The 23,386-nt window shown below is 45.4% G+C and overlaps 1 protein-coding gene across 5 annotated transcripts in view; it reads right to left on the bottom strand.

Annotated features, from left to right (window-relative positions):
* NME7 (NME/NM23 family member 7) overlaps positions 1-23,386 on the bottom strand; it is a 310,951-nt gene that overhangs the window by 84,094 nt on the left and 203,471 nt on the right. For all 5 annotated transcript variants that reach the window (XR_003852753.1, XM_029577812.1, XM_029577811.1 and 2 more), the window contains one exon: positions 14,661-14,762. Coding sequence is in view for 4 of the 5 variants with exons in the window: in XM_029577812.1 (XP_029433672.1) it covers positions 14,661-14,762 (102 nt within the window). In the remaining variant the exon portion in view is untranslated. The remainder of the gene's footprint in view (positions 1-14,660; positions 14,763-23,386) is intronic.

Below are 23,386 nucleotides of genomic sequence, written 5' to 3'. Positions count from 1 at the left end.
TAACAGTGACAATGCACGACATCGTATAGAATTTGTGATAAAAGACCTCATACAAGGCATACAGTGGAAAATGCTAATTAGCACATAGTATACAGTCAGATAATCATGGGTCTTGTGATATGTCATTCCACTTTTTAAAAATTTTTTTATGCTCAAGTGAGTAAATAACTGGCCCATTTTAGACCCATATTTCAATTTACAGAGTTGCACTTAGCTTAGTGAAATGGAGAAACGCCAAGAACATGGTCGTGAGGTCCTATGCAATGCCAGCCCAACGCGGTCCGTGTCGGGCTTGGCATTGCATAGGACCTCACGACCATGTTCTTGGCGTTTCTCCATTTCACTAAGCTAAGTGCAATTCTGTAAATTGAAATATGGGTCTAAATGGGCCATGTTATTTACTCACTTGAGCATAAAAAATTTTTAAAAAAGTGGAATGACATATCACAAGACCCATGATTATACTGACGGTATACTATGTGCTAATTAGCATTTTCAATGTATGCCTTGTATGAGGTCTTTTATCACAAATTCTATACGATGTCGTGCATTGTCACTGTTATATTACTTTAACCGTTGGGATAATAGCCTTTTCTATTGAGTTCCCCCATTATGTAACATGTGGTGAGTATTGAGTCACTAATAGAATGGTGCGATACCCAAAATGACATTACATTTCTTCTCTCACTCTGCAACATTCACCTTTCTTCAACTTTATTCAGATTTATGAATCGCCTAAAATAAAACACTAGGCGATGTACAAGCAAAAACAAACATAAAAAGTTACAAACACATAAAAATACCTAACATGGGACCAGCTCAAAAAAGGCTACAGAAATCCGGATGTCTAATCATATGCTTTAAATATTTCAGCTGCCTTATAGATACAATGATGTTCTAACTCATACAATCTTATAATTAATGAATTTGTGTATTATTCAATTCTGACCTAAGAAATCTACAATATATATCTGAGGGCTACAAATCACAAGATTAGGGCTTCTGATTCTTGGTTAAAACAAAAAAAATCCACAAAATACCCCCACTGGAGAAAATGGATTTTTTGGTTCTGACCTGAAAAACCTCCCAGGGAAAAGCCTACCTTGCAGAGTTCTGGAGATGTCATCCGGCCGCACATACGAGGGAAAAGAAGCATGACAGCAGCGGCTTTGGAGCAGGATAGGGCAAGGAGTCAAGGCCCCTAGGGCCCAAGAAAGGAGGTGGCACCACAGGAGCAGCTGACTGGTGGAGAGCTCAAGCCCTGCCAGCCCAAGAGGCGGCAATCCTGGACAGTTCAGGTGAGTAAAGGGAGTGCAGGAGAAGAGGGGGTGAAGAGAGGAATGGAATATCTGACAGCAACAATGGATATGCTAGGAGGTGGATGCTTGTACCAAGCTCACAGCAGCTGTAGGGGTGGTTGGAACAATCCAGATCAGGCTTGCGGGAGGGAGAGGGGCTTCAGGAAGAAGACCTGCATTCTAAATGTATTTTGCCAATCTGGGAGGGAGGGAATGAGTAGGCCTTTGGGCAGAATAGGCCTACAACCTTTTTGTAACTTTTGGAGGGGACTGGCGAGAGGGAGGGAATTGGGTGCTATGGCCCACATTATTTATTCTTTTTTAGGGAGAGGAAGCAGGGGAAAATCAGGCCAGTAGGTCCACAATGATGTATGTATTTTGGGCCAGCACTTATCCAGCTACATTTGGAATATAGCTGGTTATGGTTAAAATTATCTTGGGTGGTGTGGGGAGACACATTCCCAGATAACTTTAATCTTACTCTGTGGCATGTCCAGACTTAGCCAAATAATTTAATTTGGCTAATTCTGAATATCAAAGTAAGTAAGTAATATTCCAGCTAAGTTTACTCTGCCCCCAGAACATCTTCAATGTATCTGGATAAATGAGCTGGATAAAAGTTATCCAGATACAGGGGCTAGATATTCAAACCTCAGGAATTATCTGGCTACCTCAAAAATTATCTGGACAAACCCATTTGCAAATCAAAGTCTTGGTCATTAATAATTTTAAATGGCATTTTAAAACAATATAGGGAGAATTTTCAAACTCAACACATTGCTGCAAAGTCTGTGGACACATATCTGCAGTCTTTGCACCAACTTTCAAAGAAAAGTACACACATGCTTTCACTTTGAAAACTGCTAGATTGTCGCAGATTTTTGCATCTGCTCTCTCTGTGAGTAAATTATCCCTGGAAAATAATATATGCAGATTTAAAAATGCAATATTTTCCTTCCCAACCTACACATACCCCCATAATGTGCATTGCTGAACCCATACATAATTTTAGCTGGGTTAAGGCTGGGCAATTATCAGACAGCACTTTGACAGATGGTATTTGAAAATTGTGCTCCTGATTTCAGAAACATACTTTTAAGCTCACCCCTTTTCATCAGTAGCTCAAGTGAGTTACATTCAGGTACAGTAGGTATTTCCCTGTCCCCAAGAGACTTACAAGTGCCTACTGGCTGTGGTGGTGAATATAGTGCAGCGTATGCAGCTGCAGGGCAGGTCTTGCTTCTGCCTCATCCGCCTGCAATCACCATTACTCCGCAGAGTGTTAGAAATGCTGCCGGGGACCAGTGACTGTTCATGGACCAGTGGTTGACCTCTAGGGCAAGAGGTCACAGTATGAGGCTCCTAGGAGATAGTCTCAGGAGCAACATCAAAAAATATTTATTCATTGAAAAGGGAGTGGATGCATGGCATAGCCTCCCCAGGAGATAGAGACAAAATGGTAATGGAATTCAAGATAACCAGCGATAAGCACAGAAGATCCCTGCTTATGAAAAAGTGAGGGGAAAGATAGAAATCAACTGAAGTCTATTGCATTGTCCCAGAAATGAAACTGGGCAAACCAGATGGGTATAATAGTCCTTATCTGTTGTCATATTCTACGTTTCAATGTAAAACAAGGGACCTAATTATATTGGTTTTGATCAGATGAGACAGATTCACTCTTGTTGCCTAGTGTTCCTTGATCTTGTCCAACTTGCCCATGTTTCAACAATAAAATATCGCAAGTGCTTTTGCATGTAAGTGCACCATGCCAGCCAATAAAGAGAGCAGAACATCCATTTATATACAATGCAAGCAAAGTTTCTAGAGTCTTCAATATAAAGCAAGCACAAAATCTTGCTTAAAAATATATGTACTGCAGCTAGGATTCAATGCCAAGAAGTGCAGAGTCATGTATCTGGGATGCAGTAATCCAAAAGAGCAGTATGAGATGGGGGGGTAAAAGACTAATTTGCATGGACTGGAAGAGGGATCTTGGGCTGATAGTGTCCAACAATTTGAAGATGGTGAAACAATGTGACAAGTTGATAGACAAAGCCAGAAGAATGCTGGGCTACACAGAAAGAATAATAACTAGTAAGAAAAAAAAAGGCGGGGATAATGCCCTTGTACAGGTCCTTGGTGAGGCCTCACCTGGAGCATTGTGTTCAGTTCTGGAGACCGTATCTCAAAAGGGGCAAAGACAGGATGGAGGTGGTCCAGTGAAGGGCAACCAAAATGTACCAGAAGACTTATGAGGAGAGCTGAAGGATCTGAATATGTACACCCTGGAAGAGGGGAGGTGCAGGGGAGATATGATACAGATCTTCAGATACCTAAATTCATGCTCCTCGAATCTTTTCCAGAAGAAAAGAAACAGTAGAACTAGGAGTCACGAAACAAAACTTGAAGGGCACGACTTAGAACCAACATCAGGAAATATTTCTTCATGGATAGTGTGGGGGATGCCCGGAATGCCCTTCCAGAAGAGGTGGTGAAGACAAAAGCAGTAAATTAATTAAAAACACATGGGATAAACACTGTGGATCCCTACAGGTTAGAGTTGGAAATGAAGAAAAGGGTGCATGGCTTTAGCCAGCATGGAGTGCCAGTTGCTACTTCTAACAGAAGGCACGGGGATTATAGCCCTAACCGATTATCATACATGATTTGATGCAAACTGCAGCATCACTCTTTGCTTCGTTGGGGGGGGGGGAAAGGGGCACTGGATTCAGACAACAACCGACATTGGACCCTGACTAGGGGACAAAGCGCAGGACTGCTTCTACGGCCAAGTCCAAAAGCAAAGCACGTTCAAGCAGCACTGCCTGAATTAGTAGGAAGTCTCATTCTGTACAAATGTTGCTAGCAATAATTTTATTATGGGTTGACAGTTGCTTGGTTTTGATTTTTAATATTACTAACATAATGTTTGGGGGTAACCTGCACAAAGCGGCATTTACTGCCCTTAACAGAAACATGGATGTAACCTGCACAGAGGGGCATTACTACTATAAGAAGCTTGCAGGGCAGACTGGATGGACCATTTGGTCTTTAAAGATACCTAATTTAGGAGCTGATGAAATAATGTGTGGGTTAGAACTGAGTGAAATTCAGTGCATAGTTTCTTAATGCACAGGTTACATTTTTTTTTAAACTCCCACTGCAGTAAACTAATGGTGTAATGCCTCAGAAGTTTAAATAGTGCAGAAACTGGAAAATATACACACAAACCTGAGTTAAAATGTGTGTTCAGCACAGGCTCAATGCACTTTTTAAACTCAGGGGAGCAAAGGAGTCTCTCATATGCAATTTATGCGTAGAAAACTTATCTTTGGTGCACATAAAATTCTGGGTTTTACATGTGTAAATGCACTTTACCCATGCAAGTGGGCTTTTGAAAATTGCTACAATATAGGCCCATAAGTTTTACCCACATTAAGTGCACTTAATGAAAATTGCTATGATAGTATGTTACATTTATATGCACAACTCCTTTGAAAATTCACCTGAAAATGATATACCCGTATTTTCCGGCGTATAAGACGACCGGGCATATAAGACGACCCCCCCTTTTTTATACATATTTTTAAGAAAAAAAATAAATTTTACACTCAAACAGGAGCAACCCTATCTATGAAAAGGCAACACTACAAATATTAAATCAGGCCCTAAAAACCAATAACATTGGCAGCTTGCACTCCCGTGTCCTCCCCCCTTCCTCTTATCGGATAACCACGCAATAATCACACATATACCATTATTGGTGAAAACAGGCCGCAGCTTTTATTAATTATTAACATAAACCAAACTTTTTGGTACCCGAGTATTAGTGCGTCAATCAAATATAACTAAACCGGGCTTCGTACTGGCGTCCGCCATTTTAGCCAGTCCGCCACACGATCTTCCCGGCACCCCGCCATGTCCAAGCCGAGGGGCCATCCCCCGGGCAGCTCACGCCCACCTCTACGCACTTCTCCTTCCTCTAGGACCCCGGTTTGTCCACCGTGTCCTCCAGGCCCCTCCTGGCCCCCTGACTCGGGTACCCCCGCCATCAGGCCGGGATAGTGGTACACTTGTCCCAAACCCCCCAACACCTCTACTGCGGCCCCAACTTGGTCAGCGCGCGCTCCAGCGCTTCCTGTATTGCGTTATTAAATATGTCGTACCCCACGTCTGATAAGTGAATCAGGTCCTGCCTATACAGGCCCAAGCATGGCTCGTCGGCCCACTCGTGCCGTATGGTAACTATAGCCATTGTCTGAGCCCATACCTCATTCTGCCTGTTCACTTTCTTCCGCCCTCTGGCCCATAATCTGTCACCCTGCCATTTCAGCCTGGGTATGATTTCGGACCATATTATGATTGTGCCCCGTGTCAATTCCTGGATCTCCTCCAGATCCCTTTTTATGCTGTCTTATGAGCTGCTTAGCTGTCTTCCCCCCCAGGTCGTTGCCCCCTAGATGTATGACTATGGCGTCTGGCTTCTGGCGGGTACGCAGGCTGTTCTGTATCTCCGGGATCAGTTGTTCCCATCTCATTCCACGGATTCCCATCCATGTCAGGGAGATTCCCCTCGGTGCCAGCCCCAGTGCGCTCCGTATGTTCTCTCCCGGGCCCTCTTGGCCGCCCAATGTACGAAGGAGTGTCCCATTACCCACACTATCTTTCTTCGTAGGCACTGACCTGCGGGTAAGATGAATTGCATGATTAGTGACCCAATTGCACAGCCCCCGGCCTTACGTATCTCTTGGCCACCGCCGATTGCCACCTGCCAATCTTTTGTATGACCTCCATAGGTAAACCCGCCTGGGGCTGCGCTCGTCACCCCCGCCCCAATCCTGAACGAATGAGTACCATACTCTCCCGGGTTTAGCCCAATGGAGGCCAATCCCTTTCGTAGCACTGCCGCAAATTGAAATTTAGTTAGTGGTACCCCGTCCTCGTGAATTAATAAATGGAAGCCCCCTTTTGGTCTGATCTGCAGGAAATTTAACACGTTCCTCACTGGGCATGTCACTTGTGATGTCACCTGGGCCAACCTTATCTCTACCCCCTTTGCCCTCTGATCGGTTTTTGACTTGTGTACCCTTAGCCTGATTGCCTGTTCCTCCACGACTACATTGTGAAATAATATGCCGTCGTTTCCTACGTCCTTTTTGGATGCCGCCACCAATTCGCTGACTCTTACGGCCGCGAAGAATGCCATGCAAAAGGCGGCCCTGAACAATACAACCTCAAACCCGTCAGAACAAACCTGCGTGGCTGCGTACCATAAACGCACCAATATCTCGTGAGTTATTGGCCGCCTCCTATCTCCCTTCCAGGCTACTGTCCTGGCCCAGCCCGCCAGCAACTTCTTGACCATGAAGTTATCCAGGGGATCTCCCAAGCCTTGCGCCTTCGTGAAGAAAGCGAAACCCGTCAGCTGGTTTACTGTCGCTCCCCTGGATAAACCGTCCTCCTTTGCCCAGGCCACGAATTGCTCTATGTACCTACCCTCTATCCTACCCCCTTGCCATCCCTGCTCCCTTAAAAAAGCCTGTACACTCTGGTAAACCCTTTGCAGTAGGCCTTCCATGTCGCTGGAGCAACGGATGCCTTCAGCAGCCCCCATTCTGTTACATTCCAATCAGCCATAGCCGGTTCGATATGGGGGCTCCTTCGACGTCTGACTCTGGCACCTGTTGATGAAAGAGATCCCACTTAGCTCGGGATAGCGCGTCCGCCACCTGATTTTGAACGCCTGGCACGTGCTTGGCTCGTATTGTTGTGTTAAGTCGCAGACCCTGCAATACCACCTCCCTTAGCAGTTCCGCCACTTTGAAGCAGCATGCCGCTTGCCTGTTAATGACTGTTACGACTGCCAAATTGTCTGACCAAAATACTATCTTTTTGTTGCGCAATTTATGCGCCCAGACCGTAATAGCCACTAATATCGGGAAAAGCTCCAGGAATGTGATGTTCCTCACCAACCCACTCTGTATCCATTCGGGCGGCCACGGTGCTGCGCACCATGCGCCCTGGCAGTAAGCCCCAAAACCCCATCCTCCCGATGCGTCTGCGTGTATGTCCAGATCCTGATTCGACACTGCCTCGTCCTGCCACATTGAAATCCCATTAAAGTTATCCAGGAATTCCAACCACATTACCATATCCTTCTTTATTGGCCGTGTGATCCTGATGCGATGGCGCGGGATTTTTACCCCCCTGGTCACGTCCGCCAAACGCCTCAGGAATGCCCTCCCCCATTGGAATCACCCGGCAGGCAAAATTTAAACTTCCTATTATGGACTGAATGGCCCCCAACGTTAGTTTTCTGCATGTCAATGCCCGCCTGAGCATGGTCCGTAACTTGTGCAACTTTTCTAGTGGCAGCCGCGATGTCATGGCCTGCGTGTCCAGCTCGATCCCCAAGAACGATAAAGTGGTCACTGGGCCCTCCGTTTTCTCCCCGGCCAACGGAACCCCGAATTCTTGGGCCATGTCTTGGAATGCCGACAAAGTTTTAGCACAAGTGTCCGCATGAGCTGGCCCCACAAATAAGAAATCGTCGAGGTAATGCGCCACATTCACATTCCCCGCCCTCTGCTGTAACACCCAATGCAAGAACGTACTAAACATTTCAAAGTATGCACAAGAAACAGAGCACCCCATCGGCATGCATTTGTCGAAGTAGTATGACCCCTGAAAGTGAAAACCTAGAATGGGAAAGTTGTCGGGGTGCACCGGGAGCAATCTGAATGCCGATTTAATATCTGCTTTCGCCATCAACGCGCCTTCCCCGCAGCGCCTCACTAATGCTACAGCCTGGTCAAATGAGGCATATTGCACTGTACACGCCTCCTCCAGCAAACCATCATTCACAGAACGCCCCGGCGGGTAAGATAGGTTCTGTATGGGCCTGAACTCGCCCCGTTCCTTTTTTGGTACCACTGCCAGAGGTGACAACATCATGTTATCGAATGGCGGGTCCGCAAAGGGTCCCGCCATCATGCCCAACTCAATCTCCCTCTCTACCTTTTTCTGCACTATGTCTGCTTGTCTAACTGCTGAAGCTGAATTAGTGTAACCCGTGCCCGTGATCCTACCCTGGAAGGGAATCCTAAAACCATATTCAAAACCGTCCCGTAACTGTTTGGCCTCACTTTGCTTTGGGTATTTATCCAACCACGCCCCCATGGCGGATAGCCGCACTGGGGACGGTGCCTTGCACCCTGCTTTACTGCTTCCCTTTACTATTACTCCCGGCTGAAAACCCCTGCCCCTTCTTTGGGCATCTCGCTGCCGGGTGTGGTGCCGCACATACTGCGCATATGTGCTTGAACCGACAATCCTGGAAGGTGCATCCTGCTTTGTTAAAACGCCAGCATACCTTGCTGTTACCGTTGTCCCCCCACTGAGAACTACCTGTACCAGCCTGTCCGCCGGATGGCCTCGAAAGTTTGCACGCCGCTCCTGACTCCATGACCTTGCTAGTCATCTGACGTAGCCACAATCCCACGTCTTGAGCTGCCCAAGACAGGTTCTTGTTATCCTCCATCCTATCCCTGAACTTCTCATCGTAATTCAGCCAACACCACCCTTGATACTCCTTGTATGCCTCCAAAATAGAGTCAGCATAACTCAGCATGGGGGCGTATTGCGAAGGGTCCTCCCTCCCTATTACACTAACCATTCTCAGGAATGCCCTTGTCCAATTAGTAATGTTCCTAGCTACCTTCACCTCCACCCCTTTCTGTTCCTCCTTCTTCTTTCCTTTCCTTTTTTCCGCTGCCCCTTTTCTTCCCTCTAATATTGTGAATATATCAATGTATTCACGTTTTCGGATTTTGCTCCGTAGTGCCTTTGGCACGCTCTCCCACAACTCAGCTAGGTTCGGCAGAGCTGCTGCGGCCGCGTTGGTGGCCCCCGTGTCTTGTGCTGCGGAGGCCGCAGAGCCAACTGACGCCTCGCTCTCCTCCGACTCCTCCCCTGAGGATCCCCCCGAGGAGTCACTGTCGTGTCTCTTTCTTTTAGCCCTCTTGCCTTTTGTGTCTCCGGCCGATGCCGTCCTTCCTTCCCGGCTTCCGATCTCCTCGTCGCACCCCTCCCGTGCTGCCTCTGCTTCGCGTGGTGCCGCCAATGTCTGCCCGATGGCGTTACTGGTCTCGCCCCAAGGTGCCTCCTGCACTGGAGTGGCGCCTGTGTTACTCCTCTCCGCTGTGTCTTTCGCCGTCTCCCATCACGTTCCTCCGACCGATGTGTGCTCGCCCGCGCTGCTTGCTGGTGCTGTGTACCATGGCGGTGGGACCTGCCACTATGGCGGGTACATCTGCGCTTGCCATGCGTTGTAGCCGAAGGGGCCACCCTCTTGTGTCCGCTGTGCTGATGATGACGCCTCCGCTCCAGACGGCCCCATCGGAGGCCACGAGGGCCAGCCCCACGGTGGCGCACTGTATCGGCCGGCCTCTGGCTGCGTCCCGGTCAAGCCTCCAGCCTCCCCAGTCGCCGTGTCGCCTTCCGCCGCCGGTGTCGGTCTCTTCGCATTTTTTCCGGTCTGTTTCTTGTTTCCTTTGCCGGCTTGAGTTTGTCCCCTTCCTCGAGCCTTAGCGCTGTCCGTCCTGGGGCATTTTCCGTGACCTTAGCCACCCTTGACCGCGCGATCGGGTCTCTCTGGTGCCCCTGGCCGTGGCTCGGCCGCCTTTGGATGTTGGCTCCGCCCCCTTGTCTGCCTCGGTGAAGGGCCTGCGTTTTTGCCTTTACCGGCCATTTTCGTGATGCCGCGGGGTAAAAGTCTCTCTTGGCTCAAAAGTCTAACAACTCCCAGTCCCAGACCACGATCAAAATTAACAAAGTGTCTTACTCACAGTTCAGCTGCGGTGGTTCCCCAGCTGCCGGGCCCGCTACAGCCCCTTCCACACTCCGTGGAGATCCTCTGGAGGTCCTCTGCGCTGCCTGCCGACTAGTCGATGTAGCTGAGAAAGGGGGTCCTGAACAATCCTGCAAAGCCCCATCCGCGCTCCGTGGAGATCCTCTAGAGGTCCTCTGCGCTGCCCGCCGACAGCCTCTAGGATCCCGAGTCATGCAAAGCAGGGGCAGACCTTTTCTCCCGTCTGGGCCTTTAACTGCAGGCTTTTAACTAGCGACCGCCGCGTGTGTAACTCGGGCCACAGGGTCTCCCGTTCCGGTCTCGTGGGTGTGGGGACCTTTAAAATTGCTCCCCGCCCCCTGCTGAACGTGTGATCGGCATGTGCTGGGGACCCTGACCCCCGAAGATCCTCTCGCTGCCCCCCTTCGCCGTCCTACCACGTGGCCGCAAGGCTCTGTGCTTCGGGGCTCCCAGATAGCCGCGATGTTTGTAGCTCTTTTTTTTTTTTTTTATTTTAAATTCGCGCCAGTCTGCAAGCCCCTCCGTGCGTCCGCTGCCGCGCCGCCCCGACGCTCCGGTCACTCCTCGCGGTTCCGCCCGGTCCGAAGCCTCCGCTCTGAGGCTCGCGTGCAGGCCTCTCCAAAACTCGAGCACTGGCCAACCGAAAAAGGCCTGGCCCGGCACTCACTCCGTATTTGAGGCCCGAGGTCTCACGAGACCTCTGGCCGAGATTGTCGCGTTGCCGCCCGCCTGCGCGGTGACGTCATCGCGCCCCGACGCCCCGGCCCTGGCGAAGCGCCCGTCCTGCCGGGGCGCCCCTCCCCCCACCGCCCGGACGTTCCGCCCCGGGATCGCCAACGGTAAGCCGACCCCGGGGCGGGAAAAGGAGAAAGGAGGGGAGGGGGTTGTCCTGCCGGCAAGCGCCATGTTAAGGGGTCCCTCCCCGCAGGCGCTTGTCGGTCCGTCATACACCTCTTATTAGGAAAACAGAACTAGCAAGCAGCTATAGATCCCCACACAGAAATAATTGTAAAACTATACTAATAAGCAGAATAAATGTTTCAAAACAGCTAGGAACAGAATAACATCCAACAATTAAAAACTCATAAAAACTATTAAACATTCTCCAAACACCAATAAAATATTTCAAAAAAGCAGACACATCACATAATATTAAATAATTAAAATGGCAGTCAATCAAGAAAAATAAACTTAAAAAGCCACCTTTCCTTACCCCCTCCAGCAGCTCTCCTACTCCTCTTCCATGCAGGCCGTAGCACACACCAGAAGCAGCAGTAGTGGCTAAGCTCTATACTCATGGTCCTCTTCCTTAGGGCCCATGTCTCTCACACACACACACCATACCAGTCATGCCCCCATGACCAGTTTCTGTCTCTCACACACCAATCATTTCCCAAACAGTCTTTGACACACATACACCAGTCACCTTCCTGAACAGTTTCTCTCATGCCATACACACACACAGGCTTCCCACTCCCGTGTTCTGCTTACCGTACATATACAGGCTTCTCACTCTCATAATCACTTTCTCTGTCTCACACACACACACCAGTCTCTCTCTCATTTCCATGCTCACTCTCCACGTGCACAGGCTTCTCATTCCCTGAATCACATTCTTTCTCTCACATTCACACACACCAGTCTCTTTCTCTCACACACCACCGTCACCTTATCAACCAGTCTCTCTCTCATGCACGCACCACACACACAGCCCTCCCACTCCCAAGCTCTCTCACATAATCAGGCTTCCTCACATACCCAGATTTCTCACTTCCATGCTTTTCTCTCTCTCTCTCTCACACTGACATACACATCAGTCATCTCTCTGAGCAGTCACTTTCATTGTCTCTCACATATACACACACATGAGCTCTCTGACCAGTTTCTCTCAATCACAGACATGCTCTCAATCAAATACATTCTCTCACTTACACACAGGCTGGCTGGCTGGCTGCTTCTCTCTCTCTCACTCACTTCCTCTCCCCTCCCCCCGCCCCCCAAGCACAAATAGTAGCTGCAGCAGCCTCCAGCCCCCGCAGGCCAAGAAAGAAGAATCCCATCGGCCGCGGGAGGCTCCTGCTGCTGTCTCCTTTCTCGATTACCGGCTGCTTCAATTGCTCGGGGGCCGATGCTGCAGCGGCCGCTGCTACTTTATTACGCGGCACGGCCTTTCTTCTTCCCGTGCATCACTTCCTGTTCCGGGTCCGGGGGGGGGGGGGGGGGAGGAATGCAGGCAGAGAAGAAGAAAAGGCCAGCCGCGGATGCCACAGCTTTTTTTTTTTTGTACCGCTGCCGTTCCCGCTGGGCTTGAACGTGCTGATAGCCCAGCGGCAACGGCAGCAGGGAAGGAAGAGCAGCGGGAGAGACCGGGAGCACGCGACACACAGGTGAGAAGAGCTGCCCTATAAGACTATACCCGGCGTATAAGACGACCCCCGACTTTCGAGAAGATTTTCAGGGGTTAAAAAGTCATCTTATACGCCGGAAAATACGGTATGTGCAAAAAAATGCTTTCAGCACATAAATCCTGATTACAAGTCCTGGTGTCAAAATTTCAGCTTCTGCCCATAGACTAATGCAAGCGCTGGAAACTTTACTCTGCCTCTGACCAGGAGTAAAATTTCCAGCACTATCAAATATGCCATACCATAGTGGGTCAGACCAAGGATCCATCAAGCCTAGTATCCTGTTTCCAACAGTGGCCAATCCAAGTCACACGTACCTGGCCAGTACCCAAACAAATTAATCTCAAGCTACTACTGCTTATTAATTAATAGCAGTTTATAGATTTTTTCCTCTAGAAACTTATCCAAACCTTTTTAAACCCAGTTACACTAACTGCTGTAACCACATCCTCTGGTAATGAATTCCAGAGCTTAACTATGCATTGAGTGAAAAATAATTTTCTTCGATTTGTTTTAAATGAGCTACTTGCTAACTTCATGGATTGCCCCTGGTCCTTCTATTATCTGAGAGTAAATAACCGATTTACATTAACTTGTTCAACTCCTCTGATTTTGTAAACCTCTATCATATCCCCTTCCAACTGAACAGCTCTAATTTCTTTAGCCTTTCCTTATAGGGCAGTTGTTCCATGCCACTTCTTTTGGTCGCTCTTCTCTGCACTTTCTCCAGTGCAACTATATCTTTTTTGAGATGTGGTGACTAGAATTGCACACAGTATTCAAGTTACGGTCTCACCTTGGAGCGATAAAGAGGCATTATGATGTCCATCGTTTTATTTGTTATTGCCCTTCTTAATAATTCCTAACATTCTGTTTTGCTTTTTTGATCGCACAGCACATGATTTCAGTGTATTATCCATTATGATGCCTAGATCTCTTTCTTGGGTGGTAACTCCTAAGCTGGAACCTAACTACAGCAAGGGTTATTTTTCCCTATATGCAAACTTTGCACTTGTACACATTAAATTTCATCTGCCATTTGGAAGCCCAATCTTCTTAATCTCGCAAGGACCCTCCTGCAATTTAAAGTGCCAAAAAGTGGAATATAGAAATATAAAAGTACTAAAAGGCTTCAGGCAAGCAGAGGGCATTGAGGTTACAAATCTCCTGGATGAATATTCAGCTCCGGCACTAAAACTTGGAAGGGGAAGGATCTGTGATGAAACTGTACTTTTCCCTGTATTGATACATCAATTTTTTGCTTTTACCTTTTTTCCCTCGTCTCAGCACTGTAGAATGATGATCTGCGCCAAGGTATTCGGCTCTGAGGAATGTTTTAGTGCCAAAATATCAGAATGGTGCTTTCTTCGTCCCAAGTGCGGTGGTTGCATCATTTTGCTGAATCAGTATTTCCCTCCCCTGAAATGGTCATGGGTTCTCTTTTTTTTTTTTTTTTTTTTTTAATTATCTTGTATAGGCCTGCCTAAGGAGGAATTTCCCCCCTCACCAAAATTGACGATAGCTCATATGAGTTTTCATGCTACCTGTATCCAACCACCTGTAAAAAATGTTTCTGCATGGGCGTGCAGTTTGAGGCACTGTGGTGTGTACCTAGACACCCAAGACAAACCATGTAAGTGTTGAACACCCATTTTATGCTGACACTGTATGCATAATTTAAAGGGGACTTTTCCTGTTTTGGAAGACTGTCATCTTGTCAAAGGCATTTTTTTGGCTCAAAAAAGAAAAACATTAAATAAAGGAAAAAAATCATAGAGATGGGCTTAGGAAACCTGAGTTAAGCCAGCACACCCTGTACATTGAGGGGGAGTAAAGGTTTAATGCCCTCACCTGCCTGGGATTTTCCCTGCAAGGGCACTAAGCAGAAGGCACAGTTTACAGGCATACTTTTTGTGCACAAAACGCCTTGCTACATTTGGCGTAATATATGCACACAAAAAATGTGCACACACCTGCGAGTAAAACGGCCCTTATTGCATCAGCCTCCTAAATAGCTGTTTTAAAGTACACTAGGATTCAGATTTGAGAGACAGAATATTTACATTTAGAAAACTGGTTACTTACAGGATCCGCAGGTCCACAAAACTCCCTGAAACGTTTCGGAGCATTGCCTTCCTGAATCTCCAGTACCACACAAGGACTGGAGCACAATTCTACCACCATATCCTGAAAAACAGAAAATGTATGCAGATTTGAATCAAATTAAATATAATTATTCTTCTCCAATACTACTGTACTAACTGGCAAGAAATTTGTTTAATCCAGGTCTTATATATCCCCCAAAATATCGTTTTAAGGCCGGATTTTAAAAGGACTGTGTGTGTGAATCCCACGGTTTGTGTGTGTGGCTGGACCTTGCGCGTGTGGCGCCATGCAACTTTCAAGGGGCCCAGCTAAGCGCCTAAAGCCCGGTATACGCAGAAGCGCTGGGCCTCTTCGAAAGAGCAAGGGAGGAGGGAATCTGGGAGGGGAAGAGCGGGGCAGGCTGGGACAGCGCCACTGTACGCTGTCCCATGACTCGTGCGCTGGCAGCTAGCCCTGAAGTAAGTTGTAAAACAAAAAAAAAACGATAGGTAGGGAAGTTCCCTCCCAGTCCACTCCTTAATTGGAGCGGACTGGGAGGAAACTGGGAAAGGCCCGATTGTGTCACCGTGTGGAAATCGCAAAAGTCGACGCCCCCCCCTTGCATACACGGATTGTAAAATCTGGCACACGTGTGCGTGGCCATCGATTTTATAACATGCATGTGCTGGCACGCGCATCTTATAAAATCGGCACATCCATGTGCACATGCCGGGAACCGCGTGCACATCGACATGCATATGTATGTTTGAAAATCTATCCTTAGCACTCTGATGTATATAGGGTATAGACCCTATATCTTTTTATTAGCATTCATGCTGACTGCGTGTGCAGTATATATGCTATACTTTAATGTGTGATGCACTAAGTGGTGTTTTAGCATGCACACTAACATTAGTAAGTGCATACAAAAATGTTTTTAGCATGACATTTAGCTCATAGGCTCCAATGTGTAGAGAATGTAAAGTAATTTTGAAATATTACATACAAATTGCTTTACATACTTTAAACATTGGGGCCTATATGTTAAATGTCCATGCTCAAAAAAATTTAATAAGCATTATAATATGTTAGTATGCATGCTAAAACCACCACTTGAGGTCGGATGCACTAAAGTATAGTATATATACCACACACACATGCAGTTTGCATGAGAAGAAACGAGAAAAGTATAGTCTACCTCCTACATACATTGAGAGTGCTAAACAGCATGTAGACAGTACCCAAAATAGCAGAAATGCTAAACTCTACATGCACAGTCCTCTTTTCCTCATGGCTCTACCCCCTTGGAGCAAAACTGTACAAAAGTATGCCTGACATTGAGAGCTGCTTGTCAGTGCTAAGGGCAGAAGTGGAAGAGCAACTGGCCCCCAAGAGAAGGGGAGGGAAAACAAGAAGAATCTTTCAGGACGGGAAAAACCCAACCAAAAGCACACACTACTGATATTTGCCAAAAAGGTATAGAACAGAGAAAGAAAAGGAAATATCATATGCAGAGGAATGGGAACCCAGATGCAATGGCATCACCCTGGAGGCTGTGACATTCACCCCTAGGATACCCAACCATACTTTCACAAGACATCTAACCTGGAGTGTAAGGACGAGCAACAGAAGGTGCATCTGTCAGCCCAACATCAAGGAGAGCAGTTCATTTATTTCTTCCCTAGGGAACCAATGTAAAATCTGGCAGCCACTACAAGCACCATGTAGTGTGTCGCCAATTCTAGGTGGGTAACCATACAACATAGGTAAGCCATGGTAAACCCAGAACAAACATAAAACCCTATATGAACAGGGTCAACATTTGCGTCATTGATGCCCTGAGTGTGCAATCTAAAAGATACTGAGTGAGGGTGGGGCTTGCAGCTGCAGCCCTGCCCGAGACTGCAACTGCAATGGAAGAGGAGCTGCAATGGCAGGAAGGACACAGTGCAGGAAGCTCGCGAAAAGAGCTCTGTCATTAAAAAAAAAAAAAAAGACTGGTTGACCTAAAAACCCCCAAACTCTGTTCTGACTCAAGATTCAGAATGCTTACAGTTCCCTAGACTAATGACCCATATCCATGACAGCAATGAGCAGTATAATCATGCCATTCTATAGAAACTGGTGACATGACCTTTCATTATAGACAGTAATCATGTGTGTTGACCTTTTGTTTGGAAAAACATTTTTGTTGTGGAAATGTGCATTTGTATAGGAAGTTATAAAAAAAAAAAAAAAGCGTGTGTTGGTGTGTTTCTTTTCTAAAGATGTGTGGGAAGGGCCTATGGGTAAACTGATAGCTGAGCTCTTTATATTGCGTGCATGGAAAAAAAGTTAAAATCTGGTCAAGGCAGATGTTATGTTTTAATACTGAGCGAGCATATGCTAAATAGCATGTGGAAGAAAGCATAATGAGACTGTTAAAGTCTACTTTGCATCAGATATCATGCATGCTAATTGTAGCACATATCTGCTACTGTCTTTGAAGACCAGGGAGTTTTTCTTATGTTGACTAGAAGGCAATGGGGGAAATGGTGGGGGATGCAAGGGTGGGGTGTTATTAGAAGGGAGGGGGAGTTGCTGGGGGCAGGGGGTTGGTTTAAAGACAAAGTGGAGGAGTTTGGGAATGGGGTGGGGTGTCACTGCGTGGTTTCATTGTGTTTTAATTTTTTGGGGGTGCCTAAACCCCTTCTACTGGCTGCGAGGGGTGGGGGCTCTCAAAAGACTCCTAGTGGAGAATGTGTCACTTGCAGGGGGAGATTTTAGGGCCTCAGGCACTTTAATGCAATGGTGGCCCCAGCCAAGATGGACCGCCATTGTACAAGAAGGCCCTGTTTTACAAAGTGATTTTGGGTCAAACATTTCTCTTGTGATCAACAATTTGGTAACGTGACAACCATGATTTCTTTTTGGTGAGCGGCTAAATATTGCAGGGATGCTCCCCCTCCCCCATATATATTTTGCCCCTAACGCAAACTTGCTTTTTCCATCAATATGCAGGGCTAAATTAGCAGCATTTACCGAATAAGCGATCCAGAACCTACTGAGGAGCGTAGACTGCAGGGTGCGCCCTTCTGCAGGACTCAGTTCCCCAGATTTGTTGGGAATGAGGAAGTAGTGGGAGGAGAACCCGTACCCATGATGTGTTGGTTCTATTGCCCATTGTTGGAGAAGTGCCGCCACCTCTCGGTGAAGCTGCGTTAGGTAAGACGGATCCTGACTGAACACTGAAGGATGAAGAATTAAAGGTAGCTGCAAGAAATGCAAATGTTATCTAGATTCTATGAACTTGAGAATCCAGTAAATTTTGTTATCTTGCGCTACTCTGTCAGAAAAGTCTGAATTCTCCCCCAATTAGAAAGGGCAACTGCTGGGTTTGTAACTGGATCAAAAATTTGGCCCAGGTTTGGGCTGGACATGTTGCATTGTTTTTGATGGCATCCTCATTATCAAGCATGTAAGCCAGTAGCATTGAATTGCCAGAAGAGGCATCTATTAAAATATGCCCTTTTAAAAGTATAGAAGGAGTGCCTTGCAGAAGACTGCTATTCTGGTCCTGAGAATCACTATGTAGTTTTATTTGAGAAAGTGTCTCTCTGAGCTTTTCTCTGAAGAGGTGCTCTCCCAGATAAGGTATATCTGACAGCTTGTTGTGGACATCATCACATAGGCTCTCAACCAGACCATGTGGTGTGCTCCAATAGAATCTGTGAAGATATGTGAAATTGTTTTCACATACATTTATTTATTTATTTATTTATTTAATATTTATTTCTATACCGGACTTCACGAATAGAATTCACATCAGGCCGGTTTACATGGAATATAGGGGGTAAACAAGTGTAACCAAACAAGAAGGCTGAAGCAAGCAAAGTTACATAAAACAAGAGCATTGAACTTGGGGGCTAAAGTAGCCAGGAAGAAAGGTAGAGCGGAATTAGCAACAAATAAATATTATAAACGGATTATAATTCATAGACAAACAAAGATGGCGGCATATGCATTCTTCAGCATCTAGAAATGGCTGAGGATATGTGTTTCTGTTATCAGTGGGTTGAAGAAAAGGTTTGGACTTCCATATACAGTTGTAAACAAATTGGACCATATAGAATTGGTGGGAGGAAATCCCGACTGTGGCTTCTGAAAGACTTATGCAGTTTTTCCCTTTTATAGGCCCTAATGCATTAAGTAAGCACGGACAGCTATGAATAGTTATAGCAGTTGGCCTGGTGATTATTAGAACCCAGGCATCGGTAGTAGAGCTCATGTCTGTCAGAAACAGACATTACCTTGCCACAGATGCAGTTCTTGAAACTGCTGACAGTGGCTTTCCTTTTGCTGGACATGCTGAGGAAAAATAAGCTCTCCTCGTCTCTGTTTTGTTTTCTAAAAGCACTGCTGAGGCAATGAGCCAACAAAAATTATCAGTTTCTAAGTTTCACAGGAAAAAGTGAGAGAGAGGAAGGTACACGTCTGTGCTATGCTCAGAAGAAAAAAGACTGAGGGGGCTTACGAATTGCACAGGAATTCTCACACATGCTCAGTAGAGCAAAAGCTCTACTAGTTTAAGAGAGAGGAGTCCATTTGATGCCGCTGGATAACATCACCCACATGTCATGGCTAATTCAGCTTGGTCTATCGACAGAAAATAATGTGTCTCATGAACATTCATTGGGATATCTGGGTTGGTTTTCAGCCCTTATGGACTGAACTTCCGTACCCCAGCTTTTCAGGAACAGCTCTCACAAGGTGAAAGATAAGATCCTGTTCCTGGGGCAAATAAAAAGCTTTAGAAGTTAGATACCAAGAACATAAGGGTCTTCTTACCATGAGTTCACTGAAGAACCCCTGACCCTTGAAAGAAGACCTAGGAGCAGCTGTGTTAGCAAGAATGCAATCAATGATCTACACTTACTGAATTAAGTAAGAACAGTGGCTATTACATCACAAATAACCACACCTCACAATACATGAATCAACCACATCCCATTCCACTTCATGTGAAATGATTTGTTAAACTGTTCGAAACATGGCAGCTCCCACAAGTGCAGAAGTGTATAAAAAACCTGACTCAGGGCAATTTTCTAAGATATTTACCTGGGTAAATTGGCTTGGCTGAAAATTTCCCTTCTCAGTGTGACTAAAAGTATATGCGGGCTGCATTTATAACCCAAATGAAGGAAAGTGTTCCTGGAGAAGGGAGCAGGAAGGTTAGGAAAAGAATGCAGAGATTTCATTTTCAAATCTATGTGCATTATTTTCCAGACAACAACTGGAGGTGCAAAGTCTGCAGATACTTTTATAACCTTGGACCATGTAGACATTTTTAAAACGGAAACTACAAGGTCCACAGTATAAATACCTGTGGATTTTGCTGCTATGCGGGCTATTTGAAAATTACCCCCATAATTTTTAGTTGCTGGTTGTATATACTTTTGAAATATTATACTGTATAGCTTTCTGTTAAGCTTGCTTTGACTGCACCAATCTATTCATCATCAACCAAAGTTAGCATCACTAAGGTTGGTACCCAGTTTCTCTCGATTCACAGCCCTCTCCGGTTTCTCTGGCAGCTGAAAAAGCTGCAGCTAAAGCCTAGATCCTAAAGTTTCTGCCGGTCATGAAAAGGAAATAAGAAAAGTGAGACCTCTGAGACTGGATGGTTTACTCCTCTGGAGCAAAGGGCTTCAGAACCACCAAATTGTGAGCTATTCCCACTAACTCTTTTAACAGGCTGTGGTCTTTGTAGATTGACTCCCTGACGCCAGGAAAATTAAACTTCAGGCTACTGGTACAATGTGCTTACAAAAATCAATGTCAGATGATTCCAGCTGTGGTGCAGCACTAAAGATAAGCAAACTGAAGCTTATCCTTGATTTGCCCATTCTGCTGAACCAGGTCATTTTGAGCTACTGAGTATATTGCTTCAATATTCACCTCTTTGCTGTTGCACCTTGGGTGTAAGCAATGTGTGGTGTGGAACATGGTTGCCTTAAAATGCTCAAAGGAAAGGTGGAGTGTAACGCACACACATGCAGCGGAAATCCAAACAGAAAAAGAATGTGTGGCAAACACTTGCAGGCTGTTCAATTTTCATAAGTAGCCCATTTATTTAGAATAAGGAGGCAATAGTACAGTCCTCAATCAAATGGTAATAAAGAGTGCAGTACCTCGACACAGCTGTGTTTTGCACAGGCACTGCGTCAGGAGGAACACCCAAACAGGTCTCACATCAAATTCAAGGGGGGACAAAATCTTTTAGGGTAGATTTTAAAAGGGCCGCACGTGTGCCCATAAACGTGCATATCTTGCTGTGCACCAAAATACACACTATTTTATAACCTACGTATACTCTTCATGCATGTCTGCACATATCTTACGCATGCCACTTTGCTACAGCTCCTTGTTAGATGCAGGAGAAAGGAGAGAGATAGAGAGAAAGACTCTTTAAAAGGCTCAGTCTGATACTCTATATCTGGACCATGGTAAGGGGGCACTTTGATTTGGGGTGAGTTTTCAGGAGGTGGGTTGGGGTTGGGGGGGGGGGGGGTGTGTTACAGGTATCTGTTGTAAAATTGACATCATTAAAGAATTTTAGTCCTTATAAGTGATGAAAAATGGTTGATTTGTACAATGCAGCTAGCAGAGACTGCAATGTACAAATCATCTCCTCTTGTTAGAATTTTCATCACTTATAAGGTCTAAAATTCTTTAATGATGTCAATTTTACAACAGATACCTGTAACACCATCACCATTTTACCAATCCTGATCTTTAACTGGGTCAACAAAGGCCTTTTTCCAATGTACAAAGATCCCTTTGCAAGAGTGAGGCCACAAAAAATGTCTGTTCCCGCAGCTCCACTACCTAACCAAGTCAGCTTTGAGAAACTACTGCCTTATCCAGCTGAAAATCATCTGGCCCAAAGGGGAAATTATCCAGCACAGAAATAAGTTTACAAAGCAAATCATTAAAAAGCTGCAGATTCCCACAGGCAATTCCTTATGGCAGATTGCCCTTAGTTACCAACAGGATTCAACATAAATATGCAGCTTTTTTGAGGCTTACATTATATATTATAGTACAGTAGTCAAATTGTACTTAAACTGCAAAAATAAATAAAAATGTGTGTCCCCACCGGTCAGAACCATTTAGTTATCCACTAAAAATATTGAAAGACGATGCCCCATTAAATGCAAACCTTACTGCTGTACTGTTGCTGTGATTTCTATAGCAAGGATAGTTATTCTCCAAAGCTTTAAACACCAAAAGCTCAGGAACTCTTGGCGAATGGACGGATTATTACAGCTTTTCCTTAATATGGCACCCTAGCCAGTATAGCTACTAATGCCAAAAACTGCTTTATTGAGTGATGAAAATGTCAATGCAGAAACTGTGAGAGTTGGCATCACTACTACATCAGAAAACCAGGGAAGGAGGAATCTATCGTTTATTCCTGCTTTGGGACAGTGCAATGTGCTACCAATCAAATCCAGTGCAAATACAGTTTTAAAATGTCAACCCAAGCCTTTTGAAAAACTGGCTTATAAGATTATGAACTTTTCTATAAACAGTTAGAGCGATTATGATTAAAGTATCACAGCCCGGTTTCTCAGAAAACCTGATGAACTGGCTTCCAAAGCAAACAGATTGTGAAAACAAAGTGTGTTTTGTTGCTGAGGGGAGCCTTACAGCTTATTGATCACTACAGCACAATGAATATATGTGCTACAGTTAAATGTGAAGAAATACTTTTCTTTTCAGAATCAATTTGCTTTCTTAGTCTTTGTTTCAGTTTAATTTAATCATTCGATAGACTGCCCTTCCCATAATGCATCAAGTCTGTACACAAAACAATTCAAATATAATACTTACGTATCAAATAACTTATAAAAACTGAATATATATCAAATAAAACAAATGTTAAATACTTTTCAGTGTTCAGAGCTAGTGTTAGTACTAGATTGCAGTAAAAACAGCTGTAAGAATTTTTTTTAATCAACAGGAAATTAAACTTCAAGTACAAGACAACTCATTATTAAAAGTGGCACAAAAGATCACAGAGAATTGGATTTATTATTAAACACTTTTGAGACCAAAGTATTATGCAATAAAAACAAATACAAAACTACAACAAACTATAACTAAAAACAACAAATGTACGTGCCTGAAATCACTCTTTATGCCTCAGTTAGTATCTTGCTAGCCCCATTGACTTAGTCCGTCAGTTAAATCAGTTTTAGCTTCTTGATCATGGCTAAATCAAAATGGTTAATGAAGCTCAAGTTGTGTGGCCTCAAAGTTGCCAATTGTCAGCAAGTTTACTGACAGCATAAAAAAAACCCAGAATGTCCTTAAAAATAATTTCATGTCATTAAAAACATCCCCAGTGACAGTTTGTCTCTCCAGTCCCATGTGCTCAGGCTCTGCAAGTCTACACTACTTGGGACTGCATCTCAGTGTAAGGGGAAAAAGCTCATAGAAACACAGAAAATGATGGCAGAAAAAGAACAATCGGCCCATCCAGTCTGCCCAGCAAGCTTCCACACTTACTTATTTCCCCATACTTATCTGTTTCATCAACCTTGTTGGTAACTGTTAGATTCAAATTTCCTGCCATCCCCTTTCATTGATGCAGAGAGCAATGTTGGAGTTGCATCAAAGGTGAGCATAAGGCTTATAGTTAAGGGAAGTAATCGCCGCATTCAGCAAGTTACCCCGATGCT

This window comes from Rhinatrema bivittatum, chromosome 15, assembly GCF_901001135.1.
Source record: "Rhinatrema bivittatum chromosome 15, aRhiBiv1.1, whole genome shotgun sequence".
NCBI classification, from domain to species: Eukaryota; Metazoa; Chordata; class Amphibia; order Gymnophiona; family Rhinatrematidae; genus Rhinatrema; species Rhinatrema bivittatum.
The sequence above is the reverse complement of the archived record's forward strand: the minus strand, read 5'-3'. Positions and strand labels throughout refer to the sequence as shown.